Source organism: Anser cygnoides, chromosome 2, assembly GCF_040182565.1.
Source record: "Anser cygnoides isolate HZ-2024a breed goose chromosome 2, Taihu_goose_T2T_genome, whole genome shotgun sequence".
Classification (NCBI taxonomy): Eukaryota; Metazoa; Chordata; class Aves; order Anseriformes; family Anatidae; genus Anser; species Anser cygnoides.
Window position 1 is genome coordinate 1,753,323 of NC_089874.1, and position 26,382 is coordinate 1,779,704.

The 26,382-nt window shown below is 47.6% G+C and overlaps 1 protein-coding gene across 2 annotated transcripts in view; it reads right to left on the reverse strand.

Moving 5' to 3' along the window:
- PTH1R (parathyroid hormone 1 receptor) overlaps positions 1-26,382 on the reverse strand; it is a 124,135-nt gene that overhangs the window by 53,248 nt on the left and 44,505 nt on the right. The window contains exons 1-2 of one of the 2 annotated variants that reach the window (XM_048053825.2): positions 13,685-13,734; positions 9,169-9,274 (exon numbers count right to left, since the gene is read on the reverse strand). Coding sequence is in view for 1 of the 2 variants with exons in the window: in XM_013198019.3 (XP_013053473.1) it covers positions 9,169-9,274 (106 nt within the window). In the remaining variant the exon portion in view is untranslated. Of the gene's footprint in view, positions 1-9,168; positions 9,275-13,684; positions 13,735-26,382 lie in introns of those variants that run through there. The other variant, XM_013198019.3, reaches the window with a different exon arrangement.

Here is a 26,382-nt window from a genome sequence, read left to right on the forward strand (position 1 = left end):
CATTTGCATGGGTATCTGGGGATGTGGTGTTGCAGTGGAGGTGTGCACGGTGTGCCCTGTGTCAGTGTGCACATCCATAAAGACCTGGGGGTGTGCATGGGCAGTCTGAGTGGGAGGAGAAGTGAAGGATGGATGCAGGTCCCCAGAGACTTTTGCTGGGCTTTAATGAGTAGAGCACCCCTTGCATGCTCAGTCCTAGAGGAAACGTACTTTGAAGGGGAGAGACGCATGGGGCTAGGGGCTATTTCTTGTCACACCATGTCTTTCCCCTCCCTAAGGCAGAATGGGAAAACCACAAACTTATGAATGCTACCAGACAATTGCTAACAGGACACAGCTCTGGAGGGACGGCCGCCCTGACATCACTAGCCCATTTCCCATGCTGTCTGTCCCCTGCCAATCCCAAACTCAAACTACCGCCCCTTCAGCAGCCTCTGTGGTAGCACCCAACATGACAGCACTGGCCCTGCTCAGCCAAAGCACCCTCCTTCCCTCATTCTGCTGTGTCCAGGTCTTCCAAAACCCTCTAAATCTCCCTCTGCAAGCTGATAGTGCTGGTCTTATAAATCATTAAAAATAAGTGTAGAAATAAGTGTAGTAACAAGTACTGCAGTGCAGCTGTTCCTGCATATTGTTATTTACCCTTTCTCCATGCACACATGGACCATTTATTCCTATCATAACTCCTGATACTTGATCCTCCTGTGCATTGCAAGACCTGTAACTCTGCTAAGAAGAAATTTTTCAGTGGGAATGGAAGGCTTTGGCCCATAAACATCTGCAGGTAGAGGCCAACTCTCAATATTACTTCTCTTGCTAGCTATAACTCAGGCATGAGCACAAGCTAGCTGTGAAGAGCTACAAGCCCTTGCTAGCCATCACAGCCTGCTGACTTGAATACTATCTGTAGCAGAGGGTTGGGGTGGGAGAACACATCTCTCCATAGGTCTTCCGTGCTCTTTTGACCTATTCCAGAACAGACACAGACATAACGAGAAACCCAGTCTTGACCAAGACTCACTGATTACACCTATACCACTCCATACAGAAGACCACAACCTGTTCTCACGCCCTGTAAGCCCAGCATGGCTCATATCCATTTGAAATCCCCGTCTTGCATACCCAAGAAGAACAGTCTTGTATGCGCTGCCATATGGAAAATTCTTCTGGCGCATGCTAGTCTGTAAATAGCGTCTACAGGGGCAGTGATGGTTGTCCCAGGTTGAAACTGTGTGGGGAGCATGCTAAAAAGGGACGGTGAGGTTGTCTGGGGGGCAACGTTTGTGCCACAGCTGTGGTCCAGACTTGCTGAGCTGTGAGGACTGAGGGTCCACAGACAGGGAGAAGCTAAAAGAGCAGGAGAAGATACGAGGTTTATGGAGGTCTGGGATGTTCAGGCAAATCTGGAGTGCCCTGAATGCTTTTATATCCCTTGGCTTCAAGGGCACCTGAGGCTGCTCCCTACCTCTGAGGACACCCTGGCAGGATGGATGACCAGGGATGGGGCTTGAGCCTCTGGGAAGAGAGCCAGGAGCAGATTGTGAGCTTCTTCAAGCCCAGAGATTGCCTGGGCTTGGGCATGGGTCCTTTAGGGACAATGGAGCAATAAACTCAGGCAGGCAACCCACATACCTTGGGTAAAAACACACGGCTTCTCAACTAAAAATAACCCCTCTCCCTAGCAAACAGGTTTATTTATTAAAAAAACAAGCCATTCTGAGGCAAATTGCAACACCTAGGACTCTGAAAAAGGACTGCCGATGGCCTTTGCTAATAACAGGTTTGTGTAAAAATCTCTCTTCCCCCACAAAATGTCCCATCTCCTCTTCCAAACCAGGGAAAGACAGACTTTTAATTCATGGGCAAAAAAAAATCAGGTCTGATGGCTTACGGCTGGGAATTTCACTTCATCCCCTTCCAGGTTTAACTTTGGGGTGGCATCAGGCTGCCCACCATGGCTGAAATCTAATATTTATGTACGTAGATGAGAAATTTTAGGGTTTCCTGTTCTTTCTGAAAGGCTTTCATCTAGAAACTAAATTTAAAGAAAAAAAAAGGGAAAAAAAGAGAGAAAAGAAGAAAGGAAGCCAAATGCTTGTGGGGACAGATTTTTTTTTTCCTTTATTTTTTCCTTTTTTTTGTTGTTGTTGTTTTGTTTTTAATTTTCTGGGTATCCGTTAGCTAAAAGTGACAGACGAGGAACATATCCTGAGGCAGGGCTGTGTGGAAGCACACTGGACTGGCACAGGTCCATACGGGGCTGTGCCCATATCAGCCCCATTCAGCGGGGGTCCACAGCAAGCCCTCAGGCTCAGAGATATTCCTGGGGGGTGAGTTCGGGAAGAGGGCACTGCCGACGTGGTCTGTGCTAGGAGGGAAGGAGGGGACTCACCCTCTACTAGTTAGCTTAAAACTAATGAAAGGTAACATTTTTAGGGGGAAATATAATGTAATTTGGAGTTTTTACAGATAAATAGTGTTTCATTACTGTTGAAGGAAGTTTATATTATCTCTTTTTTTAAACCTTTGTTTGCTAAGTCTTTCCTTTGGACCATCAACCTTGCTCACAGTCACACGAGAAACAGCCACATGTTCCCACTCTCCAGAAATCCCCGGCGAATCCGTGCTTCACCCTAATGCTTCTCGGTCCCTGCCACTGTCAGAATGGGGCTTAGACGTGGCTGTGGTTAAGTTGCATCAAATTGAACAAGGCATTGCCGAGCCATGACAGCAGATAATATATTTGAATACTCCAGTTGACAGCCTACTTGCCTGGTCTATCAGGGCATGGGCCAAGGATCAAAGGAAAATTGAAACCAAGACAGATGTTGAACATCCCTTCCAGCCTTTAGAAGTCTCCTTCCAATGAACATCTCCTTCCAGCCTCTACAAGAAGGGTGAATGCCACTGCTCTCCGTGCACCTGCCAACCATTTCCTTTTTTCACAACATCCAGTCCAAATTTTAGGCATGCTAGCTGGGGTTTTAGAGCCATTTTTAGTAGCTGGAGCCACGTTGGATCAGGCCTGGCACAAAGATGACGCCAGTGCTGGCCAGGGAGGAAGAACTACGCAACCACTCACTGGCCACTTGGATAGGAGCCGCCCTGGAAACTGCTGCTCTTTGGCACCGCACCACAAGGCACATGGCACTTGCTAACCATCATGCAGGCTAAGAAATAAAACTATGGATTTAATAAAACAGAGCCAGTAAAACCAGCAAAGGGAAAAGGACAACATGGATTGGCCTGGAGACCAACATCTTCCTGCTTCCAGAAGGCAGACGAGCATGATTTGAGATGCTCGTCTCTTCTGGGCTTGCTGCTTCCCAGGGAAGAGCTAATGAAGTCCATGCACAGGCAGGATCACATTTTGCAGTCAAAGAGCCAGTGCTGGTTTGTGTCTCCAGCCCAAATCCAAGCCTGAACTGGAGGAGTGGTGCACAGAAACCTGCTCCCCAATCTCAAGGGGCAAGAAGTGGTGCTGGACTCACAGATCCCTCCCGCAGTGCATTTTCTTCACTTGCATTAATCTACGTAGACATTTCTAGCCCGTTATTAACAGGCAAACACATTAGGAGTGGGTAGCTACAAGGTGAAAAAGAGATCAGCAGATAACAGCCCCAAATCAAACTTTGGTGCTGAGCTGAGCTACTTTCTAACTTCTCCATAGATCTCTCTGAAATTCTGGTTGTTATTACTATTATATTTAAATGTTGGTTGCCTGTTAACTGTTTATCACATTAGTCTGAATGGACATTAGTTAGGGAAAAAAAATTTGCAGTGCTGAACTGTGAGAGAAAGCAACGAATCTGAGACAAATCAATGCCCTCACTAAACTGAACGGGAATCTGCCAGTTCATACCAGGTGAAGAACTGGCCTGTGAAATGCACTCAGCAATGAGATGGGGGAAAAGAGGAAGAGAATCCAGGTACCCACTGCACTGCAGGAAATTTCAGATGTGCTTTCCTCATTTCAAAACAAAACCAGAGGCTTTACGGCAAGAATGATGATGAGAGTTTTGAGTTTCAGTCAAGTGGGATATGTCCAAAGATTTTCGTCGGTTTCTGTCCACCTGGATTTGAATCCTTGGAGCCTCACCTTGAATTCCAGGACAAAAGGAAATGTGGTTTGTGGCTTGCGCCCTGGCTGAAGAGTAAGGAGATGAGAACCCAAATCTTGGCTCTGCCACAGGCTCTCCTTTGAGATGGGAGGTGAGGCGTTGAATATCCCTGTGCGTCAGCTCTCAAGAATGAGGACAGCAGCCCTAGCAAGCTTTCGTGCCAGCTTACGTGATATTTCTTTCTATCAAAAAGAAAAAAAAATCAAAAAAAAAATCAAGGTGTCCCAGATTCTCTCACTGCTTCTGAAAACACAGACCATTGACTACTATAGAGTGGAATAAATAATGACAGCATGCTGCAATCACACCCAGGCAGGAGGAGGATCCAAGCAGCCATCTGCCAGGTGGTAGCTGGCAACTTCTGATGAAGAAGGATAGGCGAGCATCTAGGGTGATGGTGGGACAGGATGTGACAGCACTGAGTGGATGCACACACCTCTTGATGTGCAGCAGGGCCACACGGGTGTAATTAGAGCAGGCAACAAGAGATAAATCATCCTGGGCTTCCAAAACATCAGAGGCTTAGCAGGCAGTGCTCAGTGCAACACAGCTTACTCCAATACTTCTAATTCCTGGCTCTGCTTCTCTCCCTGTGACAGCCCTCTTGTTTATAGGGCTGCGTGATGAACCAGACCAGGAAGCTGATTCAGCTGAAAAACAAACTTCCTCCAAAAAGGCTCTTTCTCAACTTGATCAGTTGCCCCATTTGGCCCTGCCCGAACTTCCATGCTAAAGGAATCCAAAATAGCAAATGAAGTCATGCTTTCTGTGGTAAGAAAACTGGCCTCTGTGCATGCACATGGGTCCTTACCATGTCTGTCACCACAGCCCATTTCTGCCTGGCCTTTGTTAGCCAACACATCTCACCGAGGATGTAGGCTTGTGCTGAAGTCACTCATCATAGAATCATCAAGGTTGGAATAGACCTTCAAGATCATCTGGTCCAACCATCACCCTACTACCAATGTCACCCACTAAACCATGTTCCTTCCCCTTGGTAGGGGGATGCCCTGTAGGACTAGTCAAGACATGGCGTGCAGTTAGGAGTGGATGGGACTACTTTTTCTCCTTGTCTGAGAGGGGAGATATTAAAACACCTCTGACACCTCCCAGGTAAGCTCATCTTAGAGAGCTACATTCAGTCCAGCTCAAATCTGGGTATGCACTTGACGTGTTGGTGAAATCAGATTTGCAGGAAGGGGTCCTCAAAAAGCTCCTTGGAGAAGCAGAAGCTGTCTGCAGAAGTGCTCACCCCGTGGCTCAGAGAGCTGCAGGAGGAGGTATAGGAGCTATCCCTGTGTGCCTGCGGCAATGGGTGCTTCTCTCAAGGTCTTCTGAAGCTGTTCCATCAGCCATAACGCTGAGCATGGAGGGGTGCCAGACAAAACTCTGCAGCAGGGATGCAAGAAGCATCAGCAGTCTTTGCTAGTTGCAGAGCCTGAGTGAATATGCGGTGCAAGGAAGCTCTAAAACAGCCATGGGGTCAAAGGTCTCTGTTCCTATGACCCTTGCGGTTTAGAGCTTCCCTGGAGAGATGGGACTCTTGAGTTCAAAGCTGCTCCTCATTGACTCAGGCCAGGGATTTTATGCTGTAACTTTCTCCTTTCCCAAACATCTATGTCACGGGGCTGTCACTGGGGTATCCCACGGCTGGAGCTGAATGCTGTGGCACAGGCAGATCATAAAGCTTGGATCCAACTGCTGCTCTAAAGCCTTTTTTGATACTTTCAGACAGAGTGAAGTGGAACTAATGGAAGAGATTTCAATCCCCTTTTTCACCTTTAACATGCCAGGCAGTGATGTATTGTTCCTGGGAGGCAGTGAGTTAGATTTAGATTCCTTCAAGCAGAGCTCAGCATAGTTTTTCCCCCTCGTGTGTGACTCTTAAACTAAGTGAAAAATTGCTGAAGAAATCTTGTCCTTTGACAACTGTGCGATGGGCTTTCCTTATGACCCCCAAAACAGATGAATTACCTAGACCTTCTCTCTCCAGTTCTGTATCTGCTGCGTTGTAGCTTGGCCATCATCAGTCCTCAATACCTGAGCCCTGAGGGCTGCAGGGAGGAGGCAATCTCTCCAAGGAGCTTCAGTGTCACTACTTTGTAATTCTAAGTCCCCTGGGCAGGACTAATCATTGAAATGCTGGTTGGAAGGGACCTCTGAACATCTTGTCCAGCCTTCAGCCCAGTGTTAAGTGGTTCATCTAAATAGAAATCCTACGTTTAGTCTGTGATCCATATCTGGAGAGAGTTGGGACACAGATGTCACCCAAAGGTGCTCTCCTCCATCCACCAGCTCTAAAAGGAGCTCAAGATGTTCAAGCCCATTAGTAATCTACCTCTTCTGCATGCCACCATCACCAACACTGTGACCACTTTGGCTCAAATTCATATTGTCCTCTGGTGGTAACAGCTTTTGATTTATTGACATAGAAATAGTGGCACACTGGTGATGTGTGCTGCCATTATTGTTACACAGATTATTACATGGCACAGAGATCTTCCTGAGCAGGTCTGCCTGCAGATCACATGCTTTGCTTCCAGGAAAGGCCAGGTCTTGCTGGGGCTGAACACACTGTGAAGTATAATTCTGTCCCCTACCACTAAAAGTCCACAGACAAGACAGAGAAAGGACCAGGTGGGGTGGCAATACAAGAACAGTCCTTATGCCACCCAAACTGAATATCTGGAGCAGTATCACAGGAGAGTGCCTGAAGGCTTGGAGTGCTCACCCAGGATCCATATTGCTCCACGTCACGACCATTTTGCCCGCATATATTCTGCAGCTGAGGATTAGTACATTTAATTTTGAAAACTGTTGCCTTTTCCAAATTGCTTTCTTTTGCATCTGTAGTGAGGGAAGATGCAAAGGGATTAAGTCCTCCTCCATCTGGCTGAGAAGTGCACAGCCTCGTATGTCCTTGGGTGAGCAGCACAAATAGAAACCAGACCCCAGTTTCCATATCTTCAAAGAAGGAAAGGACTGGGCCTGACCACTTTTCACGCTGAGCTATGTGCAAAGACTGAGCTTGTGAGCCTTAGCCAAGAGATTTGATCACGCAGATTACAGCCTTTTGTTCTACCACCCCTCAGCACACAAGAAGGCCAAAAACTATTCATTCCTTCACACTCCTGGAGCATGTAGGGGTGGGAAAACCACAAAAATAGACTTTGAATTTTTCTGTTCACAAATATCCTGTAACATTATCATTTCGTGTGTTCAGGGGTGTCTGTAGCCTAAAATCTCTGGATGGCAGCTCCTCTGCTAAGTGGAAAGTTCTTTTCCAAACTGAAAGCCCTCCGTCTTTGACATCCCAGAGGTGGTCTGGCAGCTCACTGCCCTGTGAAGCACAAGTGAGAACTGCTGGGGGAGTCACACAGGTGTGGCAAAGTAGGGGTTTTAACAGTATTTTAAGACACCATCTCTTGGGGAAGGCTAAGTAAGGGTTCTTTCTGCCTTTGGGTTGAGGAATCCCTTGCAGATGAGTTTGTTCCAGCTATCTACTGTTAATGATTGCACTGAGTCTTTAAAGCCTCGAGTGCACTGCTGTAGATATCAAGTTAATGATTCCTCCTTTTGGCTGGGCTACTTGGAAACAAGCAGAGGTTTTCTATAGAGGATGAAGCAGAAAACCAAAGTTTTATAGCTTGAGCAGCTCAGGATAACTTTTTCCAAGGCCAGGACTCAGCATGGGTCCATGAGATGTCTAAATGTCACTGGATTAGATCCCTCTCTGCTGCAGTCAAAGGAAGAGCTAACTCTGGTCTCATGGTTGAAGAACGAGGTCTTAAAGCAGGACCAAGGGTGTGCTTACAAAACCTCATGATGGGATTCCTTTGTTCTACCAAAGTGACTGTGGTAAGGAGCCCCAAACCTGGTTGTTGGTTATACACAGTCACCATCTCCCCAGCCCTACCAACACTGCTGCTGCCCGTTAAGAGATCAAGGCAAAATGCTGATGGTCTCCTAGAGAAGGGCTAGAAAATAGGGTGTGAGAGCAAGACCAGCTGGTTGATATCACCCTGTCCCAAGGTAGGCAGGTGGTCTGAAGTACAACAGAAGGAAATGCCTTTGCACATATGTTTTTTTTAATGAGGTGTTAATTGGGCATTGGGTGAATAGGACAAAGAAGCACAGAGGATGTGGCTTGAGGTTTTGGCTGATGTAAAGCTGGAGGCCTGGAATAAACTGAAAGTGATTTTTTTTTTTTTACAGCCCCTTCCTGTGATTTCCAACAGGAGAGAGACACCAGGTGGGCAGGCAGCTCTGCTCCAAATCACAGCTGGCTTTGGGGAGCTTTTTGTGGGCTGGTGATGAGGTCTCCAGGTCTCTCTGCCAGTGCTGGCTGTGGAAAGAGAGACCTCTAGGACTCTAGGGTGAAGGTAGGAGGCAATCTGCCTCATCCCCTGCTCTCAGGCAGTAGAGGGAGAGGGGACAGGATGCCCACCCAGGACTAGCTGGGTGGTGCAGGATGTCTCAATATACAGCCCTGGTGCCAATAATTAACACATGTGAGATTGATGAAAGAAACCGATGGGGGATGATTATTTTGCTGCCCACATGAGAGAGCTTTCTCCCTTCCTTCTCTCCCCAGTCCTACATCTGGTAGTAATTTTACAGCTCAAAATAGAAAGGAAGTAGAAGAGAGGGGCTTAGCCAAGCTTGGGCCCATTTGAGGAGAATAGAGACAATTTGTTCGAGGGAAACAGGAGGGGTGTTGGAAGGCAGCTTTGTTTCCCACACCACTTGTGTCCTGCTGCAAAGGTGTACTGGTGGGTGATGCCTCCCATGCATTGCCTGGGGTTTGGGTACAGCAATAAGGGCTGTAAGCCCATGACCATGTCTCTTGTATCCTCTAGACTCCCTGAATCTGGCATCTGGAACGGGAGAAAGAGGATGTGACGTCTATGCTTTCCAATACCTTGTGCTATAAAATCTTTCTCATAGCTTAACCAGAAAAAAGGAGTCTGGTGGGATGTCTTCAGCTGCCCCCTTCATGTGCTCCAAGCCCCAGCCCCGCAGTTGGGGTTGCTGTGGGAACACTCACCGTGCACCTTGGGCACCTTGGCTTTCAGGTGTCGCTCGCACTTGGCCTTGGCTTTTAGCAGTAAGAAGATCTGCTCCTCTTTGGTGATGACATCGTCAGCATCCACCTGCAGCAATGGCAGAAACGAGGTTAAGCTTCAGCACAGGAAAAGCAGCAGGGCACAAGCTTCCTAGACAATGCAGATGATCTGAATGCACAATCTCCATCGCACCAACAGTTTCTTTCACCAGCCTTGTTCTTCCCATCTCATTTTGCTCCCTAATTGGTGTCCAAGCAACACCCTCTACAAGATGCCACATGGAAATATTTGTGTACAAGGCAAAGGAGGCGCACATTGCAGTTGCACGCAGCAAACACATGCTTGCACGCAGAAAGGGAGCAACTTCTTGGGTGGCACGCCTCAGTTTGCAGCTTGGAGGGACAAGGCTATTACCCAAGGGAAATAAAGCATTCTAGTAAATAACATAGGCGCAGCATTTTTAAACACTGTTTCCTTTGGGACACAGAAGCATAATTAAATATAACGCTCAGGGTGGCAAAGCAATGCTTTGTTTGCTGGCACCCACCTCTTGGAAAATACTACCAGGGGGTAAAAGTTCAAGGGCTTTTTCTCCCTTTAAGAATCACAACCTGGCATCATGAATGCTGTGCTATTTACAACCTCTTTTTCAGGCCTTCAGCCCCATGGAGTCAGTTCCTATCAATATCCTTCCTAAATCCAAGAACAAGTACAGAGGGGGCTGCCCTAGGGGGCTGTCTATGAGGTGACAGCATCTGCCCCCTGACTGAGGGCTCAGGGAAAGGAGGCTGTGAACATCACCCTGGAAGATTTGATTTCTTCCCCTCTATGTTCTGCCTGTAAGGTTTCCAGAGGTCAAGGAACAAGAAGAAGGGATGGCAGAGCAGGGAGGGTGCTTTACCCAGAAGCTACTTTACCCTCCTCTGTTTGCTGCTTGCTGATACACAATGATACAAGGCCCTCTGAGACACTTGTTGGTCACAAAAACCATCTTGTTTCATGAAGCTGGCACTTTCCCGTTAGGCAGGGCTGGCCTCTGGAAGCTGGGGTTACACCCATGGTGTAGGCCTGACCAACAAGTGCTTTGGTTATCATGCCATTAAGAGCTTTGATCTAATACAATACGGCCGCTCTCATTTCCTCGTGTGCCTCTTAGGTACTTGGTTTGTGTCCTGCTCAGGCATCCAGGACCAGTCCTCTCATTGCATCAATTTCCCTAATACTTTTTGTTTTTTGTCTTCATTAAACTGTAAAAGCAGTAAGCAGAGCCTACCTTTCTCTGGACTTCTGCAGGACTTAGCACTTTTTCTTAATGGTGTAATTTAATCAAAAATGACTGCTGTACTATTTTATAGAAAGCAACAGTTTTATTATTATTATTTTTTAATTTATTAACCTGTATTGACTGTGCTGGTGAGACTGGCTGCAGTAAATCTGTTATGCCTATGGTAGCTCTCCACATCCTGATGGATGGAGCAGGTCTAAACCTCAGTGCATAGCTGAAGGCCAATCTGTTCTCAAGACTTATTACAAACAACATAATGAAGGTTAATGAAATCCAACTTAAAAGTAAACCTAGACTTTATTTCACATGTGGTCCTACAGAGGGGAACGGTGAATGCTCAAGCAGCTGATGTGCTAACAGACACACAGATGGATATCTAGATCTGATAAGGGGATTCTGAGTAAAACAGAAGTTAGTTTTTCATACCCTTGGAAAAAATCCACACTAAAATCCTCTTTCAGAAGTGGGAGATGGTTTCAAAACATCAATATTAAAGCAAAATAAAATTATCCCTTTCCAGATGTTTGGCCAGTCCACATTTAAGGCAATATCCAGCATTTAAACCCTTTTATTGGAAACATAAAACCTTTGGGTCCAATCCTGCTGTCACTTGCAGCTGCATGAATCCTGAACAATTCCATCAAAGCCAGAGGAGTTACTCTGGATTTATAGTGGCTGAATAGAGCAGAATGCTCTATGAATGCTCATCCTCAGGGATTTCAAATGATACATCCCTTCATCCTCAGCTTCCTTTGGCCATGCTCTGAGAGGGGACAGCTCCTTCCCAGTAGGATGTACGATGTCCTGTCCAGCCCAGGCACAGGAAATAATTTCTATTTCCCAGAAGCAGAGCTGAGGCACCAAGCTCTGTGCCCTGAGCAGGGTGCAATAGCTAGGACAGGGCTCTGAACTGAAGCTGGCTTTTCAGCTTTCCTGAGCCCTGGAACCAGGGATTATCAGCTTTGCACTTCCAAAATTTGTCAGACTACTCAAAAAATAAAATAATAAAAACAAATATATATATATATATATATATATTCCCCATTTCCTCCCCTCTCCCCAAGCCGATATAAATACTAAGAGATATGTTTAAACCATATTTTTTTGTGTTTCTAGGCAACCTGCTGTAGGTGGCCCTGCCTGAGCAGGGGTCTCAGACCAGATGGCCTCCAGAGGCTCCCTCCAACCTTAACCATTTTGTGATTCTCCTTGGCTGAGGAAGATGAAACATGTATGTAAACGTATACATGAATAAGAACAGAGATTTTCATTGAATCCTCTGGCTTAAAGAAGATGAGTCTGCCTCAAGAGATGTGGAAAGCTCTGTCCCTCATGGCATCCTTCTGGACAGATTGTGAGATGAAAGAGGTTCACACCGTGCTGAGTGAAGAACTGGTTGACTGCAGAGCTCAAAGTATGGTAGTGAATGGGGCTACTTCTGGGGCACTGGGTGATCAACAATGGTGTGAAATGCCTAAAAATGCCTAAAAATTCTTTATTGTGAGGGTGGTCAGACACTGGAACAGGCTTCCTAGCAAGGTGGTTGTTGCCCCATGACTGTCAGTGCTCAAGAGACATTTGGATATTGCCCTCAATAATATACTTTAACGTTTAGTTAGCCCTGAAGAGGTCAGGCAGTTGGACTAGATGATCTCTTCCAACTAAACTATTCTATTATATTTAAAGAAAATCCGAAATGCCATTCTTTTGCTGCTGAATGACTCACATTAAACACCTAAGAAGCAAAACTGGTCTGACTGCAGCTGGGACAAGACGGGATGACAGGCCCAGAGCCACCTTTCTCATGCTTCACCATGCTTAGTCTCCAGCCCTTGCCCACCAACTTGCTGGGATATTTCAGCACATCAGCACTGCTGAAAGCTCTCCAGAAACAGCAGTGTGCTGCCAGATCAGGCGCTGAAATGGCTCAGACTTGGGTGAAGGGCTGGTACACAGGATAGGGCAGACAACCACAGCTGGACACTGTAGAGCAGCTTTAGACCTGCCAGATGCTGAAGCACCTTTAACTGTTCATTGCCACTTTTTTTTTTCCCCTGTACACCTGATTTTATTGCTCTGTCTTCTGACCTTAAGACAATGCCTCACTCTTTGTGTTTCTAGCCTGGCTGTAAGGTTAAATGAAACCAACAGGAACATTTTCATTGCAACACAGCTGTACTCATGAAATTAGACATATTTGGGTCAGGCTTGGCAAAACTTCCTCTTTGACAAACATCCTTGATACCTGATCCAAATATACCATGGGATGGCCTCACTGAAATCATTAGCAGACATGTGTACCAACTTCTTTGAATCTGAATATCCCTGGACAGCAAAATAAGTGGCTTCACTTTCAGAAGTGCTGAGGTATGGGCTGCAGGAGCTTCGAACAGGTGGGAACCACTGCTGGCAAACCAGCCACTGGCTTGGAGTAGATTTGAATCCCTAGGGTTGGGAGAGAGACAGGACTAAATACATGTGCATGAGAGGCATCTAAAATACCAAGTGGTGCAGAAAAGGGGAAGGATGGCAGTTAGTCACAGTTCTGCAGAATTTGAGCACAGAGAGGCACAAGATGGAGAGAACACAGTGTAAGAGAAACAGAAGAATGATGTATGTAAGTTACATGAATAGATTCAAAACAGAACTAGACAAATTAATGAAGGACAAATCCCTCAGTGGCTGTTAAGCACTGTAGCCTACATGCTAATTTTGATGCAGGGAGGTCTTGAACTGCTGACTACCGAATGCTGGAAGGTGACAGCCATAAGAGCTCTCTCCTTTTCTAAACATCCTAAGCTGACAGCTCTGGGAATGCTCTGTCAGAACAGAAGGTCAACTCAATAAGGTTATTTTTACATTCCTGTAGGTCCTCTATTTTTCCAAGGTAAGAGAAACATCCATGCCCTGCTGTGCATCCAGATAGATGAATATACATTTAGGGCACAGTCCAGTGTGGCACACTCAGCATAATCTGCTTTGATTATTCTGTACACCTACTCTTCAGGACCAGAGAAAATCAATTAAGAGAAGATGCTAGAAGTGTTCCTTCCAAGCAAATACTGTAGCCCCAGCCCATACAGATTTAATTACCCATCTTTTACAAAGAACCTCTTCTACCTGCCTGGAGGCCACCTATTTGCAGCCCAGTACTTCTCACCTTCTGCTTCTCTAGACAACCATTAGTCAGACAAAAGGAACAAGTATCATACCTTGTAAATACAAAACCTGCCATATTGGCTAACTGAGGACCTCCACAGCAGCACTTATCCATCTAAGATGCTCATGCAGGGCTCCCCTTATAGCCCTTGAAGATTTAGCTACAGAGATCACCTGAGATTCATTCCATTGTCAAGCCACCACCTAAACCAAGTCAGATCAGCTGTGCCTTTTTTTTTTTTTCTTCAACAACTATAAGGGGACATGACTCAGATAAAGATATCTTTTTTTTTAAATTAATTTTTTTTTTTTTGAGTCTGAAGCGAAGAGAGCACTTCCTACTCCAGAGTTTTTCCAGGTGGATTGGTGGTATCCTCTCATTTCCTGGTGGTTAGGGTCATAGGCTATACTGTTGCCATTTTTTTTGTACTGGTGCTATCTGCACAAAGTTTCTTCTATACATTGGACAACAGATGCAAAGAAAATCATTTTTAGAGATTCTCAGAAAACCTTTCTTGTGGGGCAATTTAGATTGTTATTTAAGTTTGGTTTGATTTCAGGATGAAGCATACTTCTTTCATAACACAAAAAGAAGAAAAATACATTAAATAAATAAATCAAAACCATCTTTGTAAAACATGTAATTGCTGGAAATTTCCACATGAGGTGAGAGAATTTCCAAATTACTACTAGTCTTATTGGCTTGATAAGAAATGTGTATTCAGTTCAAGAGCTGGGGACGTGGACACGTTGACAGCTCTGGACCTCTGGAATGGCTGCCCAAAGTGAGTCCCTGATTTCAATGCAGGTGATGCAATAGGAGCAGCCACAAATCTTTATTTATGAAATACCTGAAATATTCAGAAGCTTGAAGGAAGCTTTGCTTGTGTTTCCTAAGAATTTAACTGAAACTGTGCCTCCTCAGGAAAATCCAGTTCTGGTTGTTTCTATCACAAAATGAGGAAACTCAAGCACTTAGAAAAAAACAAAGTCAATGGTTGGACCAACGCTAAAGGCAAGTATAGAAAGAAGGGCTTTCACATCTCTCTGCCTGACCTGTTCAGCTGCACCACCTCTTTTTTTCACGACAAGGTGCCCATCTCAGACTTGTACCTTCTCTCTCACAGGCCATTAATTCTTGTTTTTAAGCACTTTCCAAGCCTTGATTCATCACAGAAAGGATGCCAAATCTCTGTCCCTGCTTACACCACAGAATTAAACTTTTGATGACAAAGCAATACGCCCCATTGCAACCATAGATGGGGTTTAGGATGAGTTATTTAGGGGTGGTTTGAGTCCCTAAGGGGTGCAAATTGCCAAGTTCCAGGGAACAGCTTTGATTTTACTCACAGAGCATTTCACAAAAAATATGATAGCCCTGAAGAGGGAGAGCTTTGGGCAGCTGGAGTCTGTAGTAAGCGGCCACCTGAGCAGAGCTGACAAGATCTGCAGAATCAAGGAGCAGAGATTTTGTGGTTTGAGCACCGGGAGCAAGAGAAGCATCTGAGGGAAGTCAGAAATAGTGTCACAGCTAGGTATATCTCCCAAAACTAACCGTTTGGAAGGATGAGGTCAGCGTGCCCCTGCAGAAGGTAATCACTGCAAAAGATCTGACAGCAAATCCCTTTCCATGAGACTTCCCTAACTTGCTTCAGCACAAATTCCTGCACTGAGATTACTTGGCACCACAATTACACAAGTTCAGAGACACAGACAGGCCCGGCAGTACACGGGTGGGTGCAGGAGGACAGCTTTGCCCTGCACTCCTGCCATTACAGGCTGGGTGCAGCTGGGTGGGATGTGGTGTCCTCTCTGGCCTTCCCAATTTTGCAGCATGAATGCATCTGCTACTTTTTCTCAAAGGTTCTCACCTCTTGGCTTCCCGGTACTGTTTTTATTTTTATTTAATTTTTTGTCAGAAAATTTCCTTGTGGAGGAACAATCTAGGAATGTTTTTTCTCCCCTTTGTTCAGAGAAAGCAGAAATGCAGAGCAGGAGACAGGCCAAGCAGGGAAGGGTGAAATGACAATGCTATCCAGAGCCTGTCAAATCAGTTTTCGTTTTTTTTTTTTTTTTTTTTTTTTTTTTTTTCTTCCTTGCCCCAGAGGAGGCCATAGGGTAATTATGATAATGTTTTCTGGTATTTCCATTTCATTGGCTGATCTCCCAGCCACTAAAGTAAACCCCAAATCTCAACGGGGAGGTCATATTCATCCTTGTTTATGGGACTCATTTTCAGAAATAACACTATCCTTTTCGTGAAACTTCCCTGGCAGCAGCTCAAAAAATAGCTAAAGGCAAACAGATTCCTTGGTCAGGGTTGAGAGCATCACAGCCGCTGGATGGGCCCAATGCAAGGGATTGCTGGTGATCACCCTCCTGGATGGCAGTACACCAGGTAATTGCCAGTGTGAAGCAGAAAGAGGGTGCAGGTGGCAGGGGGGCATGAGAAGGAAAGGGAAAAGGTAAGTGTGAAAACGAAAGCACCGGTGTTGGTGATCTGGAGGCAAAAGAGAGGTCCCTAGGATGCTGGAACAGGGCAGGACAGAGGGCGGCACAGCGGGGATTCAGCTGCCTTTGGCATAGCCTTCAGCATGGAGTGAAGCAATCGGGGTCAGCAAGGAGCTCGTGGTGGTGTGGGATCAGAGGCAGGAAGATGTGGCAGCATGTAGGTGGTCGGGAACGTAAGGCGTTGCATGAGGATGGGGCAAACACTGAGATCCTGGCACCTGTTTTATTTATTTATGTATTTATTTATTTATTTATTTATTTATTTATTTTTAATGAATGGCATTTAGGTGAGAAGGGATGGATGCTCTTGGTTCTTGTGTGATCGGGTTTAGATATCTAGTTTTCCCCTCTGTTTTCCCCTACATTTCTGCAAGTATTTGTGCAAGCCTGCACCTCCTGGCCACCAGACGCTGCTGATTTACTGAGATCCAGATGAACCCGGTCAAGTATGGAAGGACCAGGGATTGGTATATGGTGTCTTGGACAAAACATACCTTGTGCAATCTCTGTTACTGGATCTGCTGCCAGGCCCAAAGCGAAATAGGATATATACAGATATATACTCATGGATATACAGAGCAGGGTAAATACAGATAAACAGTGCTTATTCTCCTACAATTTGGGCAACACTGGATTTGCCCATTGACCAGACAGTTTAATTCCCTTTCCTCACTAACTGCTACCTCCATGCATCTTTTCCCCTGACTGCCCACGTGTTATCATCACCTGGGTATAAAAATGACATAAGAAAACAGCAGCAAAATGCACCAGGGGAGAGCAGGGAGTGGGGCTTGCTCTGCCCTGAGGGACTTAGTTAAACTGAATAGGCATTATTTCCAACATTAGAAAAAAAAAATGTGGTTTGCAACCTATTTCCTGTCAGGTTAATGCTGGAAAGATTTAAAAATAAATAAAGCTGGAGTGCCAGTTGGCCGAGATGGAGATACAGTAGCAGAAGCAGCAGCGGCACGCTCCACTGCCAGCAGCTAATGGCAAAAGCTCCGGGAGCAGAGCTGTGGTTTGCTCGGACACTGAGGTGGCGAGGAAGATGGTGGGAGGAAGGCCAGGTCCTAGCAAGAGACCCTGATTCAGGCGTGAGAAGGGAGACTTTAAGCCCCCGTGATGCTGGGTGTGTGTTTGATGTGGGTTGTGGTGGTGGGACTGAGTGCTCATCCCTCGTGTGGCTGCAGCTCAGTGCGTGCAGAACAGGGCTAAAACAGCAATAAAACACAGGTCTTGGTGAGGCTGAGCATCGACATCCCTGCCTGGGGTGGGACCAGGCGTGGGGCCCTCTTCTGGTCCCCAAGCTCTGCTGCGCCCCATGACGGACGAGCACCCGTCTCTCTCAGCACCCTTCATGGTGCTAGAGCGATAGCAGGAATTCGGATCGGAGGGAACTGGGCATGTGGGTGCTGAGATGAGCCCTCTGCGCTGCTGTCCTGCCCTGTAGGTGTGTGTCCCTCACCCCATCCCATCTCCAGAGGACAGAAATCGACCTCCGGAGATGTCTTTGGGTGAGGACTGAGGTTACAAAGACTGGGCTGGGACAATGAAATCAACAGGGCCTGAGTGCAGAAGGGTGAAAGGAGGGGGACATCCAAGAGGGACACAGCTAAGGAGGGGATGGGGGAATGGGAGCTGCTGTGAGCAGAAGGCAGAGCTGGTTGAATCCTGATGAAACAGCACGCTGGGAGCTGTGGAAGCACGGAAAGCTTAGCGCACAAGCTGCCCTGCCCTCTACCTGCTTTTCCCAGTCTCCCAGAGGGTAAATGAAGTTGGTGGTTTTGCCTTAATCCCTTGACCACATCACCCAAACCACCGCCTGCTCCAAGGCAGCAGCAGGACTCTGCTCCGGCCAGCTGGGCTCAGGGACCCTGCCCTGCACCCACGGACAGCCCAACAGCCCCCTGTGGTGCTCAGGGCTCTCTCTGCCCTTCCCAGAGCTGTTCCCACCAGGCTGGTGGATCCCTGCTCTTCTTCCTACCCTCAAAGCCAGGTCTGCCATGACTAGGAAGTGTCTATGCACCCAAGGAGCTCGTCTTCCTATTTCTCAGTGCCTCGATGCCCTGCTGGGAGAAGGACATGCTCCTTCCCTCAGTCATAAATCCACCCATGCCCTTGTGTAATGCAGTCCAGCTCTCAGCATGGATTTCCCATGACTGCTGCAATAAGAAAGACGGCACTGAATGGGAAAGAAGAAAAGTTGGCATGGAAAGATGTTTTGCAGAACTGGGACTGTCTCATCGTGACATTTAAAGATCTGTGATATCTACCAAAGGCATGGCCAGGTGAGGGCACTGCAATTTACTGAGCTTCTGCTAAGAAAGGATGCTGGCCCTTTGGAATCCATTGTCCATGTCATACCATGCCCATGCCATACATCACCATCACTGGTGAATGCATTTGCACGTGCTACACGGGCACACACAGTTTGTCACCACAGGGATGGGTAGAGGACACATCTGGTCCTGCAGCATGTATGTCTGCTGTTCCTTGGGGAATAGATCATTCTGATTTGGTCCCATTGATGCCCTTCCAATCCCATTTACTCTCACTTTACCTTGGGGAAGTCTCATCCCTCAAGCTGCACAAGCAGAGCAAGAAGAAAATCTGCTTGGACAAAGCACAACTTGCAGACTCATCATAACTCATGCCACAGGGAATTAACTGATCTGAAAAAAGGTGTCCACTACATTTGACTATAATAGCAGAAGATTTTTGGGGGATGAGGTGGTGCCATGCCAGCAACAGAAGAGACTCTTTATCATCCTTGTCACTTCTAGACTCTTGAAGATGATTACCTGTATGGCTATCCTTCCTCAGCTATCCTGCCATGTAAATGCCCCTCTTACTAAGTGATCTCACGATTTACAGTCAGCACGTACAATTCATCAAGGGGAACTGACATGTATGGTACATTGCCAGGACATGGAGTTTTAGGAGAACATCTGTCTCACCAAAATTATTTCCTGCTTTCCTGCTTTACATCCCTGGAGCAAACAAGGTGGAACCCAGGAGGCTGAGCTATGAAAATGTTCCTTCCAAGCAAGGAGAAAACCCATGTCAAGTATTTATCTATGCTATCCAAGCAAAGGTGGTCTTCCTGGTAATTAGAAGATGGAGCTGGTGTAGAGAGCTCGGTAGCGATCAGTACAGATTTGAGTTACTTTCTTGGGTCATAAATAACACACATTACACTACTCACTTGTGCAACAGGATTACTGTAGCCAGGAATGATAAATCCCAACCTAAAGCTAATGTCTAAAACATTCAGATGAATCACGCCCTAAAACTGTCAAGTCTCCCTTCTGACTGCAGTGGGTCCAGACAAGGCATCTGCAGATCATCTCGAACGAGGTGAGACGAAACCGAGCCTGAGTGCCTTGGCTGGGTAGCCCCAGGGCTGTCTCTTCTGCAAAGGGGCTGTAAGGCTTAAACCCAAGCTAGGAAAGCAGGTCTGTGCTCTCCGAGTTGCCAAGGGGGTGCAGCATTTCTCCTGGGTGTCTACATAGCAAACATGAAGCTGAATGTGATGTCTGACTCTTCCATGACTTGGGGTCCTGTTGTTGGCTGCTAAGGGAGCCTCGTGTCTGTGCCTGGCTGGCTGAAAAATCAGGGGGGCTGTAAAAGACAGAGGAGGTCACTCTGACATTGCGCTGTGATTTACCTTGGCTCACAGCAGTACATTGCTGTCATCTTTAGGGGATGATAAAGTGAATTGTGCTATGAGATCCCCGTTTCCCAGTGTGTGGGCATAGCTGCAGTGCTGGCTTCTCTCTTTTCTCCTCATCCTTTGGAAGCAGATGGTTTCCTTCAGGATCATACCTTGCTGTCTACAGCGATCATTTTATTTTTCCTTTTACATTTCATTTTGTACGTTTTTCAGAGCACGGCTGGAGTCCAACGGGCCATGGAAGTGGGAACCATGCAGACCTCTCCTTCCCATGCTCCTACCGCAGATGCAAGGAAGATCTCCTGCGTACAGACCCAGCTGCCCAAATAGATGCTGCTGTGGCCTTTCAGAGCTTGCTGACTCCACGCTCTCTGTTGTCCTGTGATGGTTTAAATGTCACTTTGGACAAAGCAATAGAAGGGACAGTACCTTTCTTGGTTCTTCATGAGGAATTTTGACTCCTTTCACTTTGTCCGCCCAGCTCCCTTACACCTCTCAGAAACAATTCCTTCTTTTGGATTTATCTCCTCATTCTCAAAGCTTCGCACTCTGATTTTTTAAAGCCTTGCTAGGAATACCCTCCCTGGGCGAGGGAGCTGGAATTCAGTGCCTCACTCAGGTCCTCAGACAGACAAGACAGATGGTTGCCGTCGGCTGGGCCAAGGATGCAAACAGAGCTGTCTTAACACACTCCAACACATATTCTCTTGTTATCCTCCCACGGTGGAAATTACTGATAAGAAGAGCAGGAGAATCATCTATATTAAATCACGAGATTAGATCTCTAGGAAAAGAGCACTTTTGTTTTTTTTTTCTTCCCCACCTCCCCCCCCCCCCTTCTTTTATTTCTGGTATCAGCAGCAAAGGCACCGAGGGTTAGAAAGCACAGTGCCTCGGGGGAGTGTGCTGGGGACGAGGATGCCAGCAGCCTTCACTTTGCTCTCCAAACTGCACAGAAACTGGATTATCTCAATTTCACAACTAATTGCTCTTGCTTGCCTGTAACCAGGTCAATAGCATTAATGCTTAAGAATGAAAGACTCCCAGTAGAGTGTCTAATTGAAAGCCATTTAGGAGCAATTAAAAGAATGGTCTAGGAATAAACACCTGCTTTTTAAGTAGTAATAACAGCAGATAACACTCTGGTAACTTTGGTCCATGAGTACTAATAAGAGGTGTGCCGCTGTCATGCATCGACAGCCTTTAAGGGTAGTTATGATCAAAATTAGACAAGATCCAGCTTCCTGTAAAGAAATATCAAATATTGTATATGTTGATCCGATCGCACACAAATATCTTTGGGTTTGTTTCGAATCAAACCAAACTTTTCCAAAACTGCTTGTGAAATAGTCATTAGAAAGTTGAATGTAACACAGTTAAATATGAGAGGTTCCCCCCAAGAGTATCTGTGGAGTGAAAATCATATTCTTCCTACTATTTGCCACAAAAGTGACAAGCATGCCAAATTTGATGAGAGGTGCACAGGTAAGAAAACCAGACATCCCCTGTATTGCAGGGAGGGACTGCACGGCCATGGGGTGAGCTAAATCAGCGGTCTGTTCTGATGGAAAGATCTTATTCTGGAGGAAGGGGTGGGTTATTTTCTATTTCTGTTTTCTTGTCAGATTCAGGCTGGAAGGGACCTCAGGACCTCACCTACTCCAAACTACTGCCCAAAGCAGGATAAGCAATGAGACTGGATATCTAGGCTTTATGCAGTCAGGTCTTCAAACAAATTACACTACAAGCATGCAATGCAGAAGAAGAGGGGAGCTATGACTAGGGGTGAGGTGGAAAAGGGGAAGGCAGGGAGAAAAACCCTTCAGCATCAGCTTGCTGTCACATCCAGTTAGGTGTCCTGCACCCTCCAGATGGCTGACCTTCAGATGACCAGAGTCTTCTGCAGAGCTGCTGCCCCTCTTCTCCGAGTAGCACTGACAAGGCTGTCATTCGGGGTTGAAAAGGAAGCAAGGTGAAGAGCCAGCACTTGTTCCAGGCTCTGAGCCTCTCCCTTCCTCCTCCTCTCACTTTTCTGTTTTTTTTTTTTTTTTTTTTTCCATGCTTATTTCTACTTGCCCAACAGTTTTCTCCTTACTTCTCTGCGCTCATGACCGACCATGTCATCAGGGGGCACAAACTGTCAACATCTTTTTATTTTCTTAGTCTACAGCCACAAGGAGTGATGTCTTTTCTTTATGATCAGAGGCTTTATTGCTTTCCTCTGAGGTGAGCAAGCAGCTGCCTTAGATTTCAATGAGAACATCATGCTGCCCAGACCTGGGCAAAACAGACAAGAGCTCAGTGGTTGGCTGAGTCCCCTGGAGGTGTTATCTGGCAAAGAGAAGTTTCTGTGTGCAGAGAAGAGAAGTTTCTTGTGAGTGGAGGGCTTGCAAAAATCTTTCAAAAGCTGGAGGCTGTAATATGCTCCTTTGCACCTGAGTCAGACCTGTCCCAAGTCAGAAATCAAACGGAGAGTGGGAATTTGCCACCTGAAGACCAATTCTGTGCTTAAAACCGCTGTTGACTAAATAATGCTGAATGCTTTTGGGGTGTGGGGTAAGGAGGAGAACACAGTTCTTGCAGTGGAGCTGGTTCTCCTGGCCTGAAGGGAGAAATGGGGCTCAGAGCCAGAATAGCTCCTTGCCCCTAGTTTTGGGGCAACCATTCATGCTCTCCAATGGTGCCTGACTACTGGATCCAGTGAAAGATCAGCTCAGACACTGAAATATTTTGCTGTGATCTGCTCTCAGGGCTGCTCCCCACTCCTTCTCCTTTGGTGAAGGCCCACCTGCATGACTCAAGGGAATCCCAATGGTGCACATGCAGGAAACTGATAGCAAAGAATTTGTCTCTCCAGGACAAGCAATTCAGATTTCCAAAATAAATATCCATGTCCTTGTCACAGGAAATGCTGGGACTTTGGAAAGTTCCCGGGGGGAGCCGAGGTGGACTGTAGCCCACCATCTCCGACAGCAACCCCAAACTGCTGTGCTTTTTGCTGGGCTATGAACTGAGTCCAAAGACATCCCTGTGACTCACCAGAGGGAGCCAGGAGCTGGTTATGACTGCCAGCACCCCATCCATAGTGCCAGTCCATGACCATCCTGCTAAAAACAGCTTCTGAGTCCCAGGTCAGATATCAAACAGAGCTTCCTCTTCTGCATGCGTGATCCATGCTGTGGGGTTATTTTAGCAGTCAGGTCAAGTCCTGCTTGAAAAACAGCCCTGATAACCCAAAGCCCTCTCTTTTGTGAATGCATTCATCAAACAGACTTCTCATGCCCAGACATTTCAGGGCCCAGCTGCTGCTGGCCACCAGGCTTGGCTTCCAGGTAGAGGCCAGACAGAGCTGCCTCTGCCTTTTATCCATTCCTGGAGGTGGGAAGCAGCACAACTGCGATGCCACTTCAGCATTACTTTAGCTCACCTTGCCTTTCCTGGTGCAACCACAGGCACGCAAAGCAGCTAGGAAGCAGCCTCTGCCTGCAAAGGACCTGAGACTCCGGGGCTAGGGTGCATGACCCTACACGTGTTTTGAGTTTTCCAGCTCTGCCGTACAGGATCCCAACTCCCAGATTTGGACCTGCAATTGCTTTTTCGCCATCTGAGGTTTCAATCTGCTGATGAGATTGAATGCTTATTCCAGACACCCATGAGGATTTCTCAGGAAGTAATATTCTGTAGGCTGCTGCTCACCTCGAGGAATGGACAAGCCCAGCTGGAGATGATTTTGCCTGGCATCATTTTTGGCAAGTGCAACCGCAGCATCACCCTTGGGCCACTGAGCAATCCGAGGCAGAGCTGAGGTGCATCTAGGAGGGCTCTGGGCAGAAAAGGCAGAGTGATGGGGAGAGCAGCACCAGGCTGGAAGATAAGTGCATCGTGCTCTGTGTGCACTGGCTGCATGGACTAGAGCTCCACATAAAGGGACTGCACTGAGGACATCCCCACTGAGTCCCTTGTTAAGTTACCTTACAGTCATGAAACATTCTTCATGCATGTCATATCTCGAAGGGCCCAGTGCTGCCAGCCAAAAGGGAGATGAGATCTGCAGGTAGCTCCGAGCCCAGACAGCCCCCAAGGGCAATTCAGGGAGCGGAGCTGAGGCTGGAGCTGGGAGCAGAGCACGCGTGGCCTCAGGCACCTGGCACCAAGTGGCATGAGCGTGGGCTTGCAGCTACCGAGCTGCCTGGTTCGGATCCCAAACCACAGCTCAGCACCCGCGGGGCAGAGCATTGCCCAAGAGGCTAAACAGCCTCAGCAGGGAATGCAGGGTGACCCAGCCTTACCGGGCTGGTGCTGAATTAGAGGTGTGCACATACCTATGCATATACAGAGCACCCAAGTGCCAGCATGCATCTGCATCACTGGGAGGGAATGCCATTGAAAAGTGAGCGCAGGACATGGCCTTTCTGCCTCAGTTTCGCCCAGGCGCAGCAGACCTCACCTTTCCTTGCCTTATCTGTTTTGGCCACCTCTGCCTGTGTGTACACCTACGTCTCACTGGGGCAGGGAGAGAGGAAATGGCAGATTTCAGAGCAGGCCCCTGCAATGAACAGCAGCAAGCTGGAGAAGCGTTTACCTCTCTTCCTCTGGTGTCAGGGAGAACTCTGCTTGTGACGGGAGAAAGGAAACAGCTCCTGCTGCCTTCACATTGGCAAATCATCAGCCTTTTTGCTAGAAAGCTTGACTGAATTTCCAGTACAACTGCTCAAGGCCATGCTGTGATTGATTCCTTTTTTGCCCTCTTTTTTTTGGCCTGTTTCTTTTTAAATTTATTTTTCCCTTTCCAAAGCGTCATCTCTTCATCTTACAGCAGGCTGGTGAGCCCTGATCAGCGATCAAGCACAGGATCACACGATGGCCCATGCAGCCCATGAATTTTGTGAGAGAGGCAAAGACTTGGCACATCATTCCTACTGTGGCTTGGTGACCTGGGACACCAAAGCCCCCAGGTCAGGCTAACCTGCTCCCTTCCAGAGCCCTGTGTGCAGTTTGCTCTCTCGGTGCCAAACATCCAGATGTGTCCAGCCTCCAGTCCCAGCAATTCCCCAGCCAGAGCCACATGCAGACGTAGCAGAGAGACAACGCTGAGCTGGCTTGGTCCAGCCCTCCGTTCTTCTATCCCATCTGGGTGAGAAGTCAGCTGTAAGCTAAAGTCATTCTTCCCATCTCTGATGCCCAATAAAGAGGCTCAGTGGATGCTCCTGAGACCTTTCTGCTACAAATTGTCACCCCCACATCCCTCAGCCTGTTGCCCCAGTGCCGGGCTTTGGGATTTGCTCAGGTCACGTCTGCCGGTGCGATGCTACCGCAGGGAGACAAAATATTTGTGCCCTGTGCGAGCTGTGCCAAGGCTGCGGGCCGGGCAGGTATGGGCTGGATGCCATCTCCTCCTCTGCTCTGCGTGTGCCAGCAGCCGCAGCCGAAAGCAGAGAAACCTCGGCGGCGGCTCAGGTAGCTCACAGCACAGCCACAATGCTGCTCGCCCTGGGGTGCACCTCCATGTACCCGATGGTAAACTATGCAAGGTTACCTATAATTAGGGGTAGGGTTAGGGTAGGGTTAGGGTTAGGGCTATTATCACACATAACCTATATGAGGGACCACACCACCCATTTAATGTTAGACAGAGCCGTGGGCCAGGGAGTTTTTCAGTTTATGTATCACTTAGAGGGGCTGGGTCTCAGAGTCACTGCTGCTCCAGGGCTGAAATCAGAACTCGTGGGACCAAAAGCAGGAAAATATTAAAGTCTGGACCAGGCTGGTTTGGTCTCTGCTGAAAACATCCTCGGAGCACGGAGACCTGCTCCTCACTTGGAGTCTCTACAGCAAGACTCAGGCTCAGAGCCAGAGTGACATCCAAACCTGCAGGTAACCAGGTGACAGCTGGTAGTCTAATTAGTGTCATGGATCCAGGCCCAGCAACTAAATGGCTTTGGGGAGAGTCTGCGCAAGCTACAGGCTCCTGGCAGGAAGGGGCACGTGAATTGCCGTGGGGTTTTTGGAGTGGGCAGCCCTCTGGGACAGGCTGCACGCCGTCCCATTGCTTCCGTGCTACCCAGTTTGAACTTCTCCTCGGTTGCACGTAGGCAAGCACAAACAAACCTTCAGAGCAGGAACGGGAGATGGACGGGGGTGTGTGTGGCAAGGTTCGGGGAGGACCTGAATTTCTAGACCCCTCTCGGCCCAGCACTGAAACCCAGAGCCCTGCCCTGGCGCGGGTGGCATGGAAGAGCGTGGCGTGGTGGCATCTCCAGGGCGGCTGCCGCACAGTGCACGTATTCTGTGCAGCCCTGGGGTGTGCGGCACCGCTAATAGCTCCGGGGGAGCTGGCGTGCCAGCATTCCTCGGCCGGTGCCAGGAAAGCCACGCCGAGTACACAAGGAGTTGGCTTCCCTCCTCGCTCACATTAAAGGCACTCTCAGGCCTTTCCAGCTTCCACTGCAGTCATGCATCATCCCCTTCATTGTCCATGGGAAGCTTTGCGGACAGCTCGGGACACGGGAGGAGGCTCCTGATGGGGTTGATGGAGACAAGGCTGTGCTCCTGGGGGAGTCAGCCCCT